The sequence below is a fragment of the Teleopsis dalmanni genome, chromosome 1 (genome assembly GCF_002237135.1).
Source record: "Teleopsis dalmanni isolate 2A chromosome 1, ASM223713v2, whole genome shotgun sequence".
NCBI lineage: Eukaryota > Metazoa > Arthropoda > Insecta > Diptera > Diopsidae > Teleopsis > Teleopsis dalmanni.
Window position 1 is genome coordinate 130,424,357 of NC_051846.1, and position 19,317 is coordinate 130,443,673.

A 19,317-nucleotide genomic window follows, 5' to 3' on the forward strand; every position below is an offset into this window, starting at 1 on the left:
TTCCATTGCAAATTATATTAAATGCTTTTAATAAAACTATTGAATCTTTTATCATTGAAACATTTGTTCATGAGAATTGTTGTAAATCTTTAAGTATCCCAAGTAAGACTTTTAAAAATTTAGATTTATTTTTATTTTGTTGCAAATCAGCTATATAAATTAAGTATAGAAGTGGCCCAAGGACAAACCGGCCCTGAGGAACTCCAGCGTTGATATCGTACTCTTGCGAAGTAAAAGATTTCTGAGTCACGTAGGATTTTAGAAGTTTACGAACGTTTTTTAGCTATTCTAAGGACCTGTTCAATTGTTCCATGCCCTTTGCGAAATCTGAATTGATGATCCGAAGTTAAGTTTTCTATCGGTGACGAAATGAGAATTTTTTTATTAGTAGTTTTTCGAAAATTTTTGAGATTTGTGGTAATAGACTTATTGGTCGATATGATGTAGCAACTGAAGGATCTTTTCCAGGCTTTAGGATCATTTTAATCAATGATGTTTTGCAATACGTCGGAGAGTACCCAAGTGACAATATTCTGTTAAAAGTGGTGAGAATGAAGACGATCGTTGTGTTCGGGAGGTTTTTAATCATTTTTCCATTTATTTGGTCTTGCCCAGGTGCTTTTTTGGGTTAATGTTAGTTATAACTTCTTTTAATTCCGAAAGCTATATAATTGGAGGATTTTCTACGTCAGCTAAGATTGATATGTTAGGCTGGAAGTCATTGATTTGCAGATTTGACTGAAAAACATTCTGCAGGTGTAGTGCCAGAGTAGTTCCTTTTTCTTCATCGCTAGGACCCTAGGAGCCATTTTGTTTGTGTATAGGGGGTTCCCTTTGAATTGGGGCTTTACATTTCTTTGCAGCTTTCCATAAGTAATAATTATGCTCTTTTTATGAGCTAAGACTTTCTAGATATTTTTGTATGGAACTGTTTCTTTCCTCGTCTAAAGCTTTTTCCAGGGCTTTAGTCGCTACATAGAGGTTAAGTTTTGATCTGCGAGAACGGTATGTTTGCCAATCTCGTCTCGCATTACGCTTAGCAGAAATAAGCCCATTCAAAGTCGATGGAAACATTGTTTTTTCGCATTACCCATTTGGACAATAATGGACTTAGCAGCCGCGTTAATTAGAGTTTTGTTAAATACATCAACATGCTCAATTTCATTGAGGGGTATCGAGATGCAGAAATTTCTGGAAGACTTCTTTCAACTTCTTTACCGACGTTACGCTAGTTGACAAATGATTTAATATTGAAGGTTTGACCTCCGGAAAAATTTGTCAGTGTTAAGATAACCGGAGAATGGTCTGAAGACAAATCATACGATGGGTCAGCAAAGATATATTCCTTATTTAAACTCTTGAAGACACCAAAATCGATCAAATCAGGTTTTTGACTGGTTTCGGTCTTCCAATCACTGGGATTTCCAGATAATATGACTTCGAGTCCCTTATGTAGAGCTGTATAGAGTTGTCTTCCTAGTGACGATATTAATCTGGAGCCCCAAAATATGTGCTTAGCTTTAAAATCTCCAGGAATTTCGGTCCTAAGGTAATTAACACTTGTTTCATTTGGGTGATAAATATGCAAATAGTAGTGGCTTGAATATGTTTTACGGAAAGTTGCTCTAAATCATAATGTCGCATTGTACTTCTGATAAAAATACCAGTACCACCGTGTGCCTTGCCATCGGGATATTTGGTGTCATAAAAAGAATAGCCTTGTATGCGAGTGCAGATTTTACGGGTTAAGTGTGTCTCAGAAATTATAGTAAGATCGATATTGTTTAAATATAGAAGACGAATGACTCCTAGAATATTGTGGCTTAAGCAGTTAGCGTTCCAGTGACAGATTTTGATTGCGTTCACTCTGCTCCCAGTAGTCTGGAAATAAGCGCTTGATTCTGGACCATACTTTGCATCATAGACTGCATCACACTTTGCATTCATTCCATAAACTTATCCATCCTTTGTATAAAAGCAGAAAATATAGGCTGCATTGGCGCGCTGTTTGTGTGTCATTGCTTTTGTTTCTCTGATCTGGAAATTCCTTCAAAATATTCCTTTAAAACACTAATTTTCCTGTGAAGTAGATATTGTAGAGAGTAAATCGGATGAACTTCACCTTTTTTAAGCTTGCTTTCATCATAATTCAGCTCAACTGTATATAGGGGTTGTGTGATTCGTTCTCTATTCATGATATTGTAAATGTTTTTGACCACGAAATTTTTTTCGTCTAAAGCTGATTGGAGTTTCCCTATATCTAGACTTGGCTCTATACCTTTGATGACCGCTGACAAACCTTCATTGCTTTTCAGCTAATATGAGTAAAAGGTAGACTTTAGTGTTCTGTATTAATCTTCAGTAGATACTTGCAGTTTAGTTTCATGAATACTTCATTTCTTTAAAGGGGTAACGTAAAAGCTGCCTTTTCCTAATAGGGTAGTTAAAACCTTAACTAGTTCATTTAAACTTTTTTTCTCTTAGGAAAATTGGTGGCGGTTTGTACACTTTAGCAAAAACATAGAAATATAAAGAGTAATTTGCCTCTGTTATCAGCGAATATAGCAAACCTATTCTGCGAAGTTTTGACTTTTGATAATTTTAAGTGAATTTTCGTTTGCAGGAGGCGAACAATGGTTTATGTTTGTTTACTGTTGAAAAGTAGCGATCAATTCCAATCAGTTTATTATTTGATATATTTGAGCAGTCTGATTTATTGGATGTGGAATTAATTTTTGTGACTGTAGCAGCAGCAGAGTTAATAAATTCTAGTGTCTTACCTTGTTTACGATTAGAAATTCTTTTCCAGTTATTGTTGGGTATAGTTTGATATGATTTCTTATCTTGGAAGAATTCGTTGTAGGAGTTGTTTAATTTTGTGTTCTAAAAACTTAACCTGAGCTGATTTAGGTGCTTCTTCGTTTGAAACATCCGAAATTATGTTGTTTAATACCGGTTTCACCATCAAGTCAGATTCGTTTGAAATTATTTCTTTTTGATTATTTGGAAGAATATTATTTAAATTTTCGTTTTTATTATTAATTAATTGGATTTTATTTGCTATAGCAATTTCACTAGCTGTTTTTCTTATATTTATTTGAGTTGATGATTTGCTTAAAATTTTATCTTTTGTTTCAATGTCTTCTGCATTTAGCGGTATATAGCCATTTAGGCCATTTTCACTAATTAGTGAATGTCGTCTTATAATACTTTTACAATTGTTCATAAAATATTTATTTTTTGTAATATAATTACAGTTTTATGATCACTGATGTAATAATATATAGAATATAAATTTTTTTTAAAACAATTTGAAATATATAAACTGTGGCAACGCCACTTTTATAAATTCTTACTTTCGTTAAAAAACAAGTGCTGTTTCTATCAGCTGTTTTGTACGTATTAGTAACAAAACAAAACACTATTTTTATTTTAATGTTTTTGTGAATTTTGTTTTGTTTTTATTGAAGTTTTGAAAGAATTTTTTTCATTAAATAAAATAAAAACCAATTTTATGTTCTCGGGGATCACGATAACTAGTAACTATGTTTATTATTTAATCTTTGTGAGCACTAAAAAAATTAAAGTTTATGACTAAAAAATTATTGTTTACTAATTACTAATTCAAACCATAGTCATATAGCCTCATTTGGCACAAAACTATAATGTAATATGGAGAAAGAGAACCGTCCATACACGATTTAATATTGACACTTTTATAGCTTGGACATTCAATAAAATGCTGGTAAAAACACATTTTATTTAATTTTAAGTAACGGAATATAAAAAATTTCTGAAATAGCACATTGATTTCAGGATTATCTATAATGTAGACTAAAAATTATCGTTGTAATCATGCCAGTTTCATTGCATTTTTAACCTATGATGGGAAAATGATAAAAAATCTTTTATATATAAATTTACTCTAATATGGATTTACCTTTATCTTGCCCTCCCTAAATATCTTATGTCCATCACTAAGTATTAATAATAGATTTTCGAATAAAACTGGAATTTTCTTCGATATTTATTGCTCTTATAAAATCAAGTAAATCAGGAATTTTTGTTTCATTCTGTGCAAAACACAAAGAACATTTCCATTAAAAGCAATAATTTCGATTTACCCGTGACATAGCATGGGCCTTATGCAGTGTCGCATCAGGGGGTCTATTCCGTAGCTGTGCAAATTGAAGTGTACACAAAAATTTGCTTGTATTTTGGTTTTGCTATTCCTCAACTGTGAATAGTGAGTTTATATGCCAAAAAGTGTACACTTTTCTCAAATTTTATTCACCGTTATATTTGGCCATGAATTTAAAAAAAAACAGAAAATTTTGTGCAAAATTTAATATAAACTTGTATTATTATTTTTTTATGGGTTTTAAAAATGGAAAATAGTAAAAATTAAGCAAAAGGAGCAAAAGTTTGTACTCTAATATCAATATCGGATTTTTAACGATAATAAAATTTTGAAACTTATGTTATAAGATCTGTTAAAAAATTATAAAATAAAAATTTTTAATATAATAATTATTATAAAATTGCATTATAATTAGTAAAATGTGTGCCAAAAAAGTAAACAATTATTTATTTTCAATAACTGAGTTTATTCAGTGTAAAAACAAATTTCTACACTGACAACTTTCAAAAATGCTTTCAGCACGTCATAAATTATGACTCATAATTTTACATTCAGCACGAAAAACTCACTAGAACTTGGGGGATACCATTTTACAAGAAAGTGTAAACTGCGGTGAGAAATGAGTTTTTCGTTTGAGTGTACACAAAATTTTTTTCACAGTTGCGGAATAGACCCCTGTATTGTTAATTCTATTTTTATTACTTTTGTACTTTTTAGTTGTGCCTAAATTTTAAAGGAAATAATCACATGCTTGTTTGTTGGCTGTGTTATTTCCTGGCATTTTTTCTGCAAAATATATTGAAATTGTAGTAATTTGTTCCTAAAAGACGTAAATTTTTACATTTATTGCGGAATAATATTGCTTTGACTAAATGACGAAGCACTGATAGCCTCGTCTCTTATGAACAAATTTTAACTCACTCTCAAATATGTTTAATTACTCTTTATTAATTAGTGCAACTCTTTTAAAGGTCAAGATGAGTCAATGAGGATAACAAATACTGCTATTGCTAAAGACATATTAATTTATAAAAGTATAAATACTTACAAAAAAAAATTCCTTAGAATTTTGTGACATCTTGTGATGTGATATGACTCAATGTTCCCCTGGGAACGCAATGGAATGAAGAAGATATATAGAAAAATAAATTAAAATTTTGTGCAAAAGATCCAATTGACCAAAATAGTATGATTTAAATTTTTGTATAAGTATTAAACATTGATTCTAAATTTTAAAATATTCTAATTTATTGACTAGTGTAATAACGAAGAGAAATAAAACAAAATCAAATTATTTTGCATCACTGCTTAAATTTTTCAAAGACTCTTCGAATTCAACTGGTTCAATAATTCGTTTCCCGGCGTCGTAAGCAGGCGGACCAATCAAAGCTACAACTTCATCATAGTTTAAAGTTTCTTTTTCTAGAAGCGCTTCGGCCAACTATAAATGTTAATATATATTTAAACATGTTGATAATATATTTCAATGAATACACACCTTCTCTAATTTATCTCTATTATTTTGCAGAATTAATTCTGTTTTGCTATACGCATTGGCTATTAAATTTCTGACCTCAACATCGATAACATTTTCCAAAGATTTAGAAAATGGCCTTCCGAAAGTACCAGCTTCTTCAGCATCTGAGACATAAATTGGACCCAACTCATCATTCATTCCATACTTTTTAAGCTTTAAATGGTTTTTAACAATTAATTGTGTATTAACTTTTTTTATATAGTTACTTGAGAGTAGGCTATTTTTGTAACTCTTTCCAAATCATTTTGAGCGCCAGTTGTTATTCGATTAAAGATCAAATTTTCTGCAGCTCTTCCACCTAATGCCATACACATTTTGTCAAAAAGCTCCTCTTTCGAATAAAGTTGTTGTTCATTGGGTGTATATTGTGCAAATCCTAAAGTTAAACTTGTTCTAGGAACTATTGTTACTTTTAATAAAATGTCGGAGTTCGGTAATAGCCATCCAACAAGTGCATGTCCAGATTCATGATACGCGATAACTCTCCGCTCAGCTGGTGATATAGCACTAGATCTTTTTTCAGTACCTCCTAAGAATTTTATTTATAAATGTTATACATTGATTTTACTTTATCTAGTCGTTTTTACTTACCAACTAAGCGCTCTACAGCATATTCTAAATTTTTTGATTTAACAATTTTTTGAGAATTTCGAGCTGCATGTAAAGCAGCTTCATTGCAAACATTTGCTATGTCTGCTCCAGAAAATCCCGGAGTTAAACGTGCAAGCCTTTTAGAGTATGAAAATGGATGCGTTTCTAATTTTACAGAGGATAAATGCTTTTCAAATATTTCTTTCCTTTCTTGTAATGTTGGTAAATCTATAAGTATGTGACGGTCAAATCGACCTGGACGTAGAAGTGCCTAAAATTTGTTGATTATTAGATATATATATATAATGGTCTCTTTTTAGTTAGGATTACAATTAAGAAAACTATCAATTTATTTACTTAAAAAACCAAACTCTAAATTGTGTCAATACCACAATAATTTATACATAAATTTAATTTTTAATATATATAATTTTAATTCAAACATTTCAGGAAGTACCGCCAGGTGCCGCTTTCAGGAATCACCACTACGTGCGATGCTTTTACCCATCATTAGTGATGTTCTTGAAATTATTTCTTATATTTAAATATTCGTAACTAATTTTTTTAAACTGTAAGTACCAAGGGTTGAACTCGCACTCTGCCAAATTTGAAGCTGAGTCAGTGTTCATTAGCCACCCAAAGCCGTACTTGAAGTGTATGTTCGAACTTGGAGTTTTGTTAATTTACTGTGAAAGTTCATTAACAAATTCATTTCCTGTTTTAGTATTAGAAAAAAAGAAGGGTTTTCGAATAACAAAGAAAGAAATAAAGGACAAACACAAAAATTTATTTTTTAATTTTATTGAAAATTTGGCTGACCATACAACGCTGTTTCGAGTATTGCCAAGTACTCTTCATCAGTGGTCTTTGGGAATAATCCAATATTTATTTAATTAGTATACTATATGTCGTATATAATTTGTTTGGACTAAAAGGCAAGTACCAGTCTTTATATAGACTGTGCCTGCTCAAGAATCATATATACTACAAAGACGATGAACTAATCGTGTTTATCACAAAGACAAGAAGACTGCAGCCAAGCGTTTCTGCATGCTAAAGTTCTTTCCAGGATGCTCTTTATAGTCTCCTTATTTGTTAGTTTTATTAGTCACTTATTTTTATTATAACTATAGCCTGAAAACAACCATACGCAGCGTTGCCGTGCTTTTTAAATTAGAACGAGCTTATAAACTACAGCTTTATTTTTGGAAACACAAAGTTCAACGAATTGAAAGTTTAACTTTTGGGGTTTGCCTATTATCTTTATTTCTTTTCAAAGCTACTCTTTTTGTAGAGACATTATTGTACTATGGCATATTAGTTTTACTTTTATCTTAATATGTAAAGCGACCATTCTGGTGCTTTTTACAAAGAAGCTATGCTATGTTATTCTACAAATCCGCTTTTTCGCTTAGGTTAGGAAACATAGCATAATTACGTTTTGTTTTAGAAAATAAGGTAATCAGTTTCCTATTTGGAAAATTTCTTGTTGTAACTGAATTTTAAGTTACATGTTATATTGCACGGATTTGACAGAATTAGTTTGGTGCCAATTTTCTAATAAAAAGAACATTGCAGTCATTCTGACTAAAAATATATCAACATTTATAAAAAAAAATGTTTCCATAAAATCCTATAGGTCTTAACTTTTTTTTAATCAGAAACTAAAAGCACACAATACATCCATTTAAATATGTTTTAAATTAGATATTAAAAGAAATCTTACCTTATCCAATATATCTGCGCGATTTGTGCTTGCAAGCATTAATACGCCTTCCTTTGATGCCATGCCATCCATTTCCACAAGTAATTGATTAAGAGTTTGTTCTGATTCTCCTGAACTTCCTTGTGTTAAAGTTTCATTACCAGACCTTTGCCTTCCAATTGCGTCAATCTCATCAATATAAATGATGCAAGGTGATCTTTTTCTTCCTTCTTGAAATAAATCACGAACTCTTGCCGCTCCAAGTCCACCAATCATCTCAATAAATTCTGAGCCATTCATACTTAAAAAAGGAACTTGTGCTTCGGTTGCCACTGCTTTTGCAAGTAGAGTTTTCCCACATCCTGGAGGTCCTAGAAGAAGTGCTCCTTTGGGAACTTTCGCTCCAAGACGCTGATACTTCTCTGGTGCTTTTAAATAATCTACAAATTCTTTTACTTCCTGTTTTGCTTCTTGTAAGCCAGCAACATCTCTAAATAACACTCCACGGCCCCCATCGAAAGGATCAACAAGTGTAAATTTGGCTCTCCCCATTTGAGTCTAAAAATTGATCAAATTTTTACATTATTTTAACAAAAAAATATTTATGGATACTTACGAAAGTATCCATACTTAATGGGCTTTTAACACCTCTTAAACGAGACGCTATCGCCATGAGAAGACCAAAGAATAGAAGCAATATGAGAATCCTACCAGTTACATCACTTTGACGATCATAAGTAATTGCAACACCTTAAAATGGAATAAAAAAAACCACAGATAAACAATTTATCAACAAAAATAAGATTATTATAAGATTATATTATAAAAAGTTTTAAATTAGCCACGTATTAGTAATAAATTTTATGATGTTACCTTCGCTAATACCCAGCCGCCTTTCAACTTCTCGTAGTTTTTCTTCAAACTTTGTTGGATCTGGTATAGCCATATGAAAAATTGTTGACGAGACTTTTCTTCCCTTAATAATAGCTCCGTCATGTAAAATAATCGTAACCATTTCCATATCAGGTCTTATTATTAATTCTTTAACTTCACCTGCAGCGAGCATATGATGAATAAACTCATTCCACGAAACGTACCGTGTTGAACCCTAAAATTTTTTCTTAAAACAATATTATGTCTCCATATAAATGCATACCTCAGGTCGATCAGTGCGAGGAGACATCACTAATGTAAAAAATGCAATCAACATATAAATTGTAAATAACCAAAGCACTGCCTTAGTGACCATTGATTTAAGTTTTTCTTCATTGTCGTTATTTTTATCATTTTCATTTGGTGTCTTTTTTGGATTTTGTTTATCACTGTCGTTATCCTTTCTTATATTATTATTGCAAAAACTAGCATGCAATTGTCGAATTGTTTGGGTGGGCAATCCAAACGATCTTGAAAGAACGCCGATAAATGCCTTCGACTCTGCACTGAGCAACTTCCCCTGTAATGACGAGTTATAGGCTTGTTAAACGAGCATTATTTATACATACCTGTTTGTTAGAGAAATTACGGCAGATGTAAGAACTTCTCCATAAATAAGCGGATTTTCTACTACCTGTAAATACCCTTACAATATCATTTACATTTTTTGAGATCCCCATCTTAATTTCTTTTATTTAAACAACTATAGTGATAATTGATCGTAAGGTAAAAGGTTAAATATTTCATATCCAAAGTTAAAACTAAATTTTTATAAACTTAATATGATTAACCTCAACTATTTCATAACAGCAATGTGTATAAGTTAGCTACGACGCTAAATGAAACGGAAAGATTTTCATAAATAAAACTATGATATTCAGAGATTATTTTAGTACCATGTTATAAATGAAAGACTATGTTATACAGTCATGGTCACGTGAAATGTCAACTTGTGTAGTAAAAAATTAATAATGAAAGAATTTTCGGTTTCAATTTCGACAAAACACCAGCGCATAGTTCACAACGTTGTAGGAAAATACAGGGCTGTATTTACAAAAACAAAATTTTAAAATGATATTTTTGTTAAAATAAAGCAATAAACTGAAACAAAAGGCATTATTCTTATAGAATTTAAAAAGTTCTTTTCGATTGTTATACACCAATTTGAAATTTGACGCGTATTTTTTAAATTATGTATGTATAAGAAAAATAAAAATTGGTCATAATCGACTTTTTTTGAAAAACATTTTTTTTAGGGCCATGTTATGCAGAGTGTCTCGGGCACGGCATGAGTACAATTGTTGTTGTTTTCAATCAAAATTTTAAATTTGAGAATGAGAGAAAAAACAATATGGCCGTTCAAACTCCGGCATGAGAGCCGGCGTATTTGTGCCCCGGCACTAAGGCAAAACAGTGTTGTTTAGTAATAAATTTCAAAATTTGCGCCTTTTAGGAGCAAATTACTACAATTCTAGTACGTTTTGGAGAAAAAATGGCAGTAAGCAACATAGCATTTTTTTATAAATCGCTAATAATATAATTATTACACTTTCCGATTTCAGTAAAAGATGAAGGTAATATCAACAATTGTTATAAGATAATATAATAATAAATTAACATTTTTTTTATTACAGCCTCTATGAGTTTTTTCATGCGAATTATTTTTGGTGGCAAATTGAAAGTGAGCATATTTAAATTTCCTTTTAAATTTAGGCACAACCAAGAAGTAGTAAAAATACAAAATTGGCAATACTGATGTGACACTCTGCATAACATTCATTTTCGGCATAGCCCGAAAGAGCGTAATATGACGTGTCCGAGACACTCTGCATAACATGGCCCTTAGAAAAATCTAGAAACGGGATAATATTGCACCCACACAGGTCTAATAGAGAATTAATCAAACTAACAATAGCAAAAGAAACCCTAAAATTCGAGTAGTACAATTTTGAGAAATTTGAAGTCAAACTTAAACTTCTAAATTTGTCAAATCTTAAGCTTATCGAAAAATTTGAAAAGTAAAAGTTTAAAAAAAAATTAAATATTAAAATCATTTTAATATCTCAACTTATATATAAAAAATGTGTTTAAAAAGTTACACATTTTTCACATGTTCCGATATAAGCGCAGTTCATTTAAAATTCGAAGGAAGGGAAATCAGTATGTTCGAATTTCCTAAAGCATATTATAAACGATGTTAATTGTATGCAAACCAATTAAGCCGTGCTATATAATCGCACTGTGTATATCAAAGAATATAAAGAAAAGAAACGCAAACTATCACGCAATACATGGTCTTGCCATTTTAATACATAAATACATAATATACATAAATACATAAATGTATTAACACATTAGAAACTTAGATGTGTGCCTAATTAGTGGTCTTAAATAACCGAAACATCGATGAAATAAACATAACAATAAAAAAAAAACTAAAAAAGCCAAAACAAAAAACCTGACTATTTAGCCCATCACTCATCTATAACAAAGTGTAACATTAGGGTGGCTCAGAAAAATGCGATTTTTAATGAGTACACCCCCTAGAAATATGCCATAGACCCAAAATATGATATTTCCAAAGTTTTGGAGAAAAAGGATTAAAAATGACGTTGCGCCACTCGAGCAAAGTTGAGTTTTCAGTACAAAAAACAGAAATTTTTCAATTCAAGGTCATTTTTATCTTTATTACTTATTTTTTCAGTTATTAATATATACTCATTATAGATAGATAATTAAAATATATTTTTTATAAGATATTAATGGCGCAAAACCGGTTAAAAATTGTGCGCAAAACACAATAATTAGTTGAGCGACTGTGTTCTGTTTTTTATTTCATACCTTTTAGCTGGCATGCACAATGCAATCGCAAATGTTTACAAAAAACGGAAGAAACATAAATAAAAAATAAAAATAATACATTTCTACCTAATAATTTATATAGATATTTCAGTAGAATTGAAAATGTAGTCAAAACAAGAATTTTTTCGTAAGCAAAGAGAAAATGATCGTACAGGGAGTATGACTGAAGTTAATATCCATTTAGCAAACGAAGCAAGAGCGGCTAAAAATTCCATTGATTTTAATTGGAATAAATTTGATGAAGAAATTTGTCCCAAAATGGAAGCTGAATCTTTAATCAACAAAATTGGGATAACGCAGACAGAACGATTGAATTTATCACTCCTAGTTTAGATTCTCGATGGAGCATATGTGTGAAAATTTTAACCCACACTAGGTTAGGTTATGTTCGGAAGGCACGTGCTGACAGTTGTCAGCACTTATACTCGGAGACATATATTACCCATTGGGATGCTCTCAAAAAATTTTACCAGGCGATGCCAGTTGCTAACCTTTGTTAACCTTGTTAAACCATTTGGTTTTCCAGATGAAGTTGAGGAGATCCGATAAGGTTGCTTTCGTTATCTCTTGCAAGCCAGTAAAATAAGGATCCCCAAGACATTAAAGTAGCCTTGTTTGAAGTCCTGAACAGAGACATAGGAAGTGATTGATAGATTTTATCTCCTCTTCATCTTGGTAACTTCTGCATAATCCACTTGTTGGAGCAACTTAGGTCATAAGATTCTAGCGACCTTACAGTCTTCGCGGTTAGTTTATAAATTGATAGTCACCGTATTTAGAGGTCGGCCTCTCCTGTATGCAGTTCAGCACCTCTTCCGGCCATCTCATCTGCTAATTCATTCCCTTCAATATTGCTATGTCGAAATGTACTATGTCCAGCAAAGAGAGACCATATGATATTTGATGATTTAGATTCAATTGCTTTCAGTGCGGCCTATCTACAAAAATCGTGATATTCGAAGGACGAATTGTACTTTGTTGTCTAATGTTAACCTCATTTTCGATAGCATATATCTCGCCGTAAAAGACGCTGTAAGTAGCAGGGATTCGGTAGCACTGTCATACCTGCATATCTTTCGAGAAGATACCTGCTCCCGTACCGCCTTCTATCTTTGAACCATCTGCGAAGATAGTAACTGTACAGTTACCGGTCACAGATCCAAGCTCCCAGCTATCTCTGGTTAGATAAAGAGTGGGAACCCACTAATGAAGTTATTTTCTTCAAAGAACCTTATTGATTTTGTTGTGTCCACCTGTGGTTAGAATTAACGCCCTCAGAAGTCACTTATGGCACGGTGGCTAGCCCGGTATGCTCGCCAGTGTTGGGGTGGGGTTCTTAGCAACTGAGGCTACGGTGTAGACAACAACAAAGAAAAAAAAAATCGTGCCATGTTCTTAGTTCTTATCCTAACTAAACAAAACTATCAACTATTCATTACTACTTCATTTATATTCACTTAACTATTTAACTTCATTGTTAATTCAATGCTTACACACGAACAAACTATTATCTATCCAATTCATTACATCTAAACTTCTTCAATATTTCAAAAAAAAAAAAATTATTAAATAAAACCACTATTGTTCATTTGGGTTTTCTAAACTTAAAGAAATCTTCATCGTATAGTATGGGAAGAGTCTTCTCCCTGATGCTTACGATCACTGCGGCAGCTTTAGGAAGTTCTGTGTATACCTCGCTCAAACCTAAGTTACAAGTTTGACCTCGGGGCAACCCTTCTGCCTTCATTTCATTTAGTATCGACTCTTCCATTCCCCAGTCGATGTTCGTAGCAGCACCAGCCTGGACGGCCATGGTTTCCACGAATGTGGGAAACGCTGGTAACACTTCCGGTAATGCTTGGTTACCATCAGTGAAGCGTTTCATTTTTTTTTCTTTGTTAGGGTAAAATATTAAAGAGTAAAAAAGAATAAAATTACGAGAAAAGAAGTGAATACAATTTAGTTACAGCGAAGCTCTGCCGTAGGAGATGAGTATGGTCACAAACTTAGTACCACCCCTTTAATTAAGAACAGTAAGATCTCATGTTGAACTTAGGAGTTTCCTAAAAAATTAACCCAAAAAAAAAATACATAAATAAAAAAAAGTAGATATATATATATTTTTTTTTTATATTTGCTATATATTAAAAGTAAATACAAAATTCTTGAATTTTACAATATGGCATAGAGATAATAATAAAAAAAATTTATAATATAATTGAGTATATACAGATATATAAATTCCTTTATACTGTCTTTTTAATTCATAATTTTATTCATAATAACATAATAAGGTGTTTACAAGATTCAACTCATTTTTATATCAACAAGTTTGATTATTCATATTTCATTATTACCTAAATAAATACATAAATCATCATCATCATCATCAGCGTTACAGCGCGGGGTGAGCTTTAGCTGCATCAAGCAGCTTTCTCCATTCTGCTTTGCATGATGTTTTAGATCTCCATATACGTGGTCTACCTCTGCTGCAGTCATTATACGGTGTGAAATGGAGTATTCGCTTTTGTGGTCTATCGTCCGGCATAATGTGTCCTAACCATCTCAAGCGTTGCGACTTTGCGAACTTCACCACATCTTCACCATCGCAAAGTTGTAGTAGTTCAGCATTCGTACGCCGACGAAATTCTTCTTGATTCAGGCGGATGGGACCATAAATCTTTCTAGGCACCTTTCTTTCGAATCTTCTAATTTGGTTTTCATCTGCTGTCGTTAGAGTCCACGTTTCGGCCCCATAGCATAATACCGGGCGGACGATTGCCTTGTAAGCGTGTATTTTGGCACTTCTGGTCACGAATTAGATTTGAAGATTTTTGCGTGTCCGTAATAACTTCTGTTTGCTGCTACAATTCTGTCTTGTATACTAACACTGATTTCATTGTTTTTATTAATAAGGACACCCAAGTATTTGGCGCTTTCAACTTCTTCAAACGTAAACTCACTAACTTGAAAGGGCTCTAACATTCGGCTGTGCATGTTTCTTCCAACCCTCATATATTTTGTTTTGTTCTCATTAATGTTTAGCCCAACTATCTTAGCTCTGAGTTGTAAGTCGACGAACTTTTCTTTCATATAGTGAAGTGATCTGCTTAAGATGGCTATGTCATCTGCGTGGGCAATGGTCAGTGATGTTTTGTTGAATATGTTCCCTGTTGCCACCAGTGACTTAATAGCATCGTGAAGGACTAGGTTGAAAATGGTAGTTGAAAGCGAGTCACCTTGCTTCACTCCACTTTTAATTTCAAAGGCATCTGTTAGACTGTCTTGCACTATCACTTTTCCAGTCGTATTGCACAGTGTAATCATTATTAGTTTTATGAGCTTCTGATTGATCCCGAGTGACTGTAGAGCTTCCTGTATCATTTTTCTATCGATGCTGTCAAATGCTTGTTTGAAGTCGATGAAAAGGATATGCACTAATGCATTGAACTCATAACTCATTTCCAGGTTCTGTTTAAGCAGGAATATTTGATCGGTCGTTGAACGATTCGGTCTAAAGCCCCCTTGGTATTCACCTAAGATTTCCTCCGCTGCATTCTTTAGTCGCTTGTTTAAAATGCATGTAAAAATTTTGTAACATGTGCTTAACAACGTTATGCCTCGGTAGTTATTACAATCTAGTTTGTCACCTTTCTTGTGCAGTGGTACTACTACGCCAGTGAGCCACGCTTCCGGCAGCCTTTCTTCAGCCCAGACACGCTTGATTAATGTAAACAGCTCTATTTTTGCGCTTTCTCCGCAATGTTTAATGAGCTCTGCTGATATACTATCTTCACCGGGTGGTTTTCCGTTTTTCATTTGCTTTATGGCTTCTGTAAATTTCTCAAGAGTGGGTTCAGGTTCTTGTTCTGACTTGTAGCTAAGTCTGTTAAGGATAGGTTATTACTTTCCGAACCAATGTTGAAAAGTTCTTGAAAATGTTCCTGCCATCTTTTGATAATGCCCTCTTTTTCTACTAGTAGTTCCCCATCTTTGTCCTTACACATGTTGATTCGCGCTTGAAAACCCTTTGTTTGATGCTTGATGTTGTGGAAGAAACCTTTAGCGTTTCGATCTGCAAAATCTCTATTGATGTCTAGGATTTCTCTTCTTCTTCTTTTCTTCTTCGGCTTCTTTTTTTTTTCTTTTGCATATTATATTTGCTATTTTTCGTTTGTTTTTGTAGTTGCTTTGGTTAGTAATGCTGTTGTCATTTAACATTTGTTCTCTGGCTACAATCTTAGCTTCCACTGCGACTGCAGTCGTTATCAAACCAATTGTTGCGTCTACGATTTCTTTTCACACCAACGGTTTCTTCTGCTGCTTTTGTGATTGAATTTACAAAAACTTTCCAGTGCTCGTTTATATTGGTATAGTTCGTGATATGTCTAAGTGATTCGTTTTCTCTCTGCTCATATTGTTGGACCGTTTCGCTGTCATGTAACTTGTCAACGTCCCATTTTTTCCTTCTAGATCCGTAATTTTTACGCACGCCCTTTAGACTTTGTCTTACTGTGGCTTTTACCAGAAAATGGTCGCTATTGACATTTGCACTTCTGCAGCTACGAACATCAAGGATAAACGATTTCTTAATATGATCAATAAGAACATGATCTATTTGGTTGGCTGTTGTTGAACCTGGTAGCTGCCATGTGCCTTTGTGTATATTTTTGTGTGGAAAATGCGTGCTGCTAATGTACATACCGGAGCCAGTTGCGAGCTGACATAACCGTTTACCATTGTCTGATGACACGGTGTGTAGTGAGTGTAAGCCAGCTACATTAGGATTATATTATTCTCTTCCAATTTTTGCATTGAAGTCTCCAAGTAATATTTTTGTATCATGTGATGGAGTTTCGCTCAATGTCTCGTCTAAGTCTGTATAAAAGGTCTCTTTAGCGATATCATCTGCGTCTTCTGTTGGAGCATAGGTATTTATCAGCGTAAATTTGCTAAACATTCCTTTAAGGGAGATTACACATATTCTGTCATTTATTGGTCTGAAGCCCAAAAACGATTTTTCCACTCGTTTGTTAAGCAGAAATCCAGTCCCAGACCTACCAGACCTTTCAACGTTACCACTAAAACGGAATTTTGTACCGTTGCATTCAATTTCACCACATCCTTGCCATCGTACTGTAAGGACGGAATTTTGTACAAATTCCGCCCTACATAAAACTTATTATTTTTTACTAAAAATCGTCTGGATAAAACTCGATTTATATATTTAAACAAATAAACAAAGCCAACCGCGAACATACGCACAAACGACACGCAAAACAAAGCCAACCGCGAACACACGCACACACGACAAGCAAAACAAAGCCAACCGCGAACATACGCACACACGACAAGCATAACAAAGCTGACAGCGAATTATACTTGTGCGGTTGTGCGTGCAATTAAGCAAAGCAAAGTGTCGTATATAAATAGCGGAGATTTTATATGAAAGATCACTTAGCACCGGCACACCGAAGTGAGTAGTACTCTACTCCAGCGCTAAGTCTTTTTTTAGAAGCCCATGGTGTTTCGACGCTAAGGCTTAATAAATCAGTAGAAGGTATTAAGTAGATTGTATAACGCCTTTGATGTTTTGACGTCTTTGGCTAGAAACTAATTGCGTAGATTTGGGAAAAAACCCTTTGATGTTCTGACGTCTTTGGGTAAAAATTATTGAATAGATTTTATAAACGCCTTTGATGTTTTGACGTCTTTGGCTAGAAACTAATTACGTAGATTTGGAAAAAACCCTTTGATGTTCTGACGTCTTTGGATAAAACTTACTGAGTAGAATCAAGACTAGAATAAGTTATTTAAGAAAACTTTAAATAAATTTGAAATAATAAAAACAAACGGTCTTTTACTTTCCACTCATTGGTTTACCAGCTTCGAACTTGTCAATAAAACAAATTTATTGCAACGACCCGGACCGCGACTGAGTAATACCTCAGCAGAATTAAAACGACGAATCCGTGTCGTTACAGTACTTCTTGAACCGCTAGCACATCAACGTTGTACTTTTCCATTTGTTTAATTGTTTCTTGTAGTGCTCCTGCTCTCAGCAGCGTACGTACGTTCCATGTTCCCAGAATTATATCACGCTTTCGTTTTTTTTTGACTTGTTTTATGTTTTTTGTTTGGTTGATGATGAATCACAATATTTTTGACGAGGCGGGTTGTGAACCCAGCGCTCAACCCTTTTGGCCCAGGGAGAGGACTGCACGATTTGTTTGTTCTCTGCTAGTATCCGATTTTCTTTTTCTTCTATTCAAGTATTTTGAGATACACGGGACAGTTTTTGTCAAGCACTGCATGTTTTTCGTCAAGGCCAAAGCCTAGCTTCTCATTTGCATGTATACAATTTAAGTATTTATTAACCGGCTCCTCATTGCAATCGCGAGTCCGATGTCTTTGATGGCATTTACGGCAACATTCGTCAACATTCGTGTAACATATCATTAAATCCGTTCCATCGTAAATTTTACACTTTTCCCAGCCAATGTTTAGCTTTTCTGCTTCCATAGCTTTTGTAAAAGTATTCGAGTCCGTTTGAAATATTGCGTTGTAAAATACTTTATTATCTCGTTTTATTTCGTACATTTTTGCTAGTTTTAGTTCACAATCAGAGAGCCACTGATTTTGTTTTCGCAATTTTTCGATAACTTCCTGTTCGTTATATTTAAAACTGATTCTAGAGATAGTAAATCGTGGCTTAATAGAGTTTGGGACTTTTACTTCATAATTCTCGCTCATAGCGCCTTCTACAGCACATTTTATTTTTTCACGCTCGGAATCACTTTCTGCCTCTATAACAATGGTGCCGTTGTTTCTTTCGTAGATATTAGCGATTTTCAAATTTTCCGGGTTTATCTTATTGTTTAGGTCTTGCTTTGTTTTTGCAATATTTTGTTTGGATTTAGGTTTGATCACGAGAGGCACTTCTTTTCTGAATTCTGGCACTTTTTCTACTCTTTTGGGTTTATTTGCTTTTAGTGCTTCGGTATATGAAGCTTGCTTTGAACTGTGCGGCTGTAAAGCGTTACTTTGGATTTCCTTTAGCTCTTCACAGATTTTTTTGTTTTGCTTATTATTGCTTTCGATTTGAATTAATGTGAATTAGTTAGTACTGTAAAAACGTTAAATTTTGAAGGATATTAAATCACCGATATGATTTGGCGTTCCTTCTTTTAATATATATTTTTACTTCAAAAATAAAAAGAAGGTTTTTAGTTGAGAACTTGGTGCGCTTCTTATGAGTGCATTTCTTGTTCTGATTTTTATTTGAATCTTTGCTTTCGACTTAACCTAGGTACATAACGACGCAGCGTATGTACTTTCTTATTTACTAAATATTTTATATTTATATTTATATTTTGGTATTATTTATTTTAATATTTTATATGCATTTTTATTTAAGTACAAAACGGCGCAGCGTAATTACTTTACTATTTAATAATATATTGCTAAGTAAGCGTCTTCGATTCCACTTGTATCGGGTACGCTTACTGTTGATGTTGTTGTATATGCGGTCATATGGTTAACTCGAAG

At 33.3% G+C, this 19,317-nt stretch overlaps 1 protein-coding gene and 1 long non-coding RNA gene across 3 annotated transcripts; one reads left to right on the plus strand and one right to left on the minus strand.

Annotated features, from left to right (window-relative positions):
- The first annotated feature begins 3,455 nt into the window (after positions 1-3,455).
- On the plus strand, positions 3,456-6,860 carry LOC119668615. Its single transcript, XR_005251516.1, has 3 exons — positions 3,456-3,539; positions 3,636-3,745; positions 6,720-6,860. It is a non-coding gene; the product is annotated as an uncharacterized LOC119668615 (long non-coding RNA).
- Positions 5,368-9,919, minus strand: LOC119668612 (paraplegin). Of its 2 annotated transcripts, XM_038078182.1 has the most exons (10): positions 9,804-9,913; positions 9,477-9,742; positions 9,131-9,427; positions 8,848-9,082; positions 8,591-8,724; positions 7,996-8,532; positions 6,270-6,540; positions 5,885-6,207; positions 5,640-5,831; positions 5,368-5,582 (listed from the first exon to the last, which is right to left on the minus strand). In XM_038078182.1, exons 2-10 carry the CDS (start codon positions 9,585-9,587, stop codon positions 5,433-5,435), a joined length of 2,250 nt encoding a protein of 749 aa, XP_037934110.1. In that variant the 5' UTR covers positions 9,588-9,742; positions 9,804-9,913; the 3' UTR covers positions 5,368-5,432. The 2 variants fall into 2 exon arrangements, with proteins under 2 accessions (XP_037934110.1, XP_037934109.1); XM_038078181.1 differs by having other exon boundaries at positions 9,477-9,919.
- Positions 9,920-19,317: the final 9,398 nt, after the last annotated feature.

Coding starts and splice junctions, on each gene's coding strand:
- LOC119668612 (XM_038078181.1), bottom strand. CDS start 9,587: ATGGGGATCTCAAAAAATGTAAATGATATTGTAAGGGTATTTACAGGT. Junction 9,083..9,130: donor CTCGCACTGATCGACCTGAG/GTATGCATTTAT, acceptor AAAAAATTTTAG/GGTTCAACACGGTACGTTTC. Junction 8,725..8,847: donor GCGGCTGGGTATTAGCGAAG/GTAACATCATAA, acceptor TTCCATTTTAAG/GTGTTGCAATTACTTATGAT.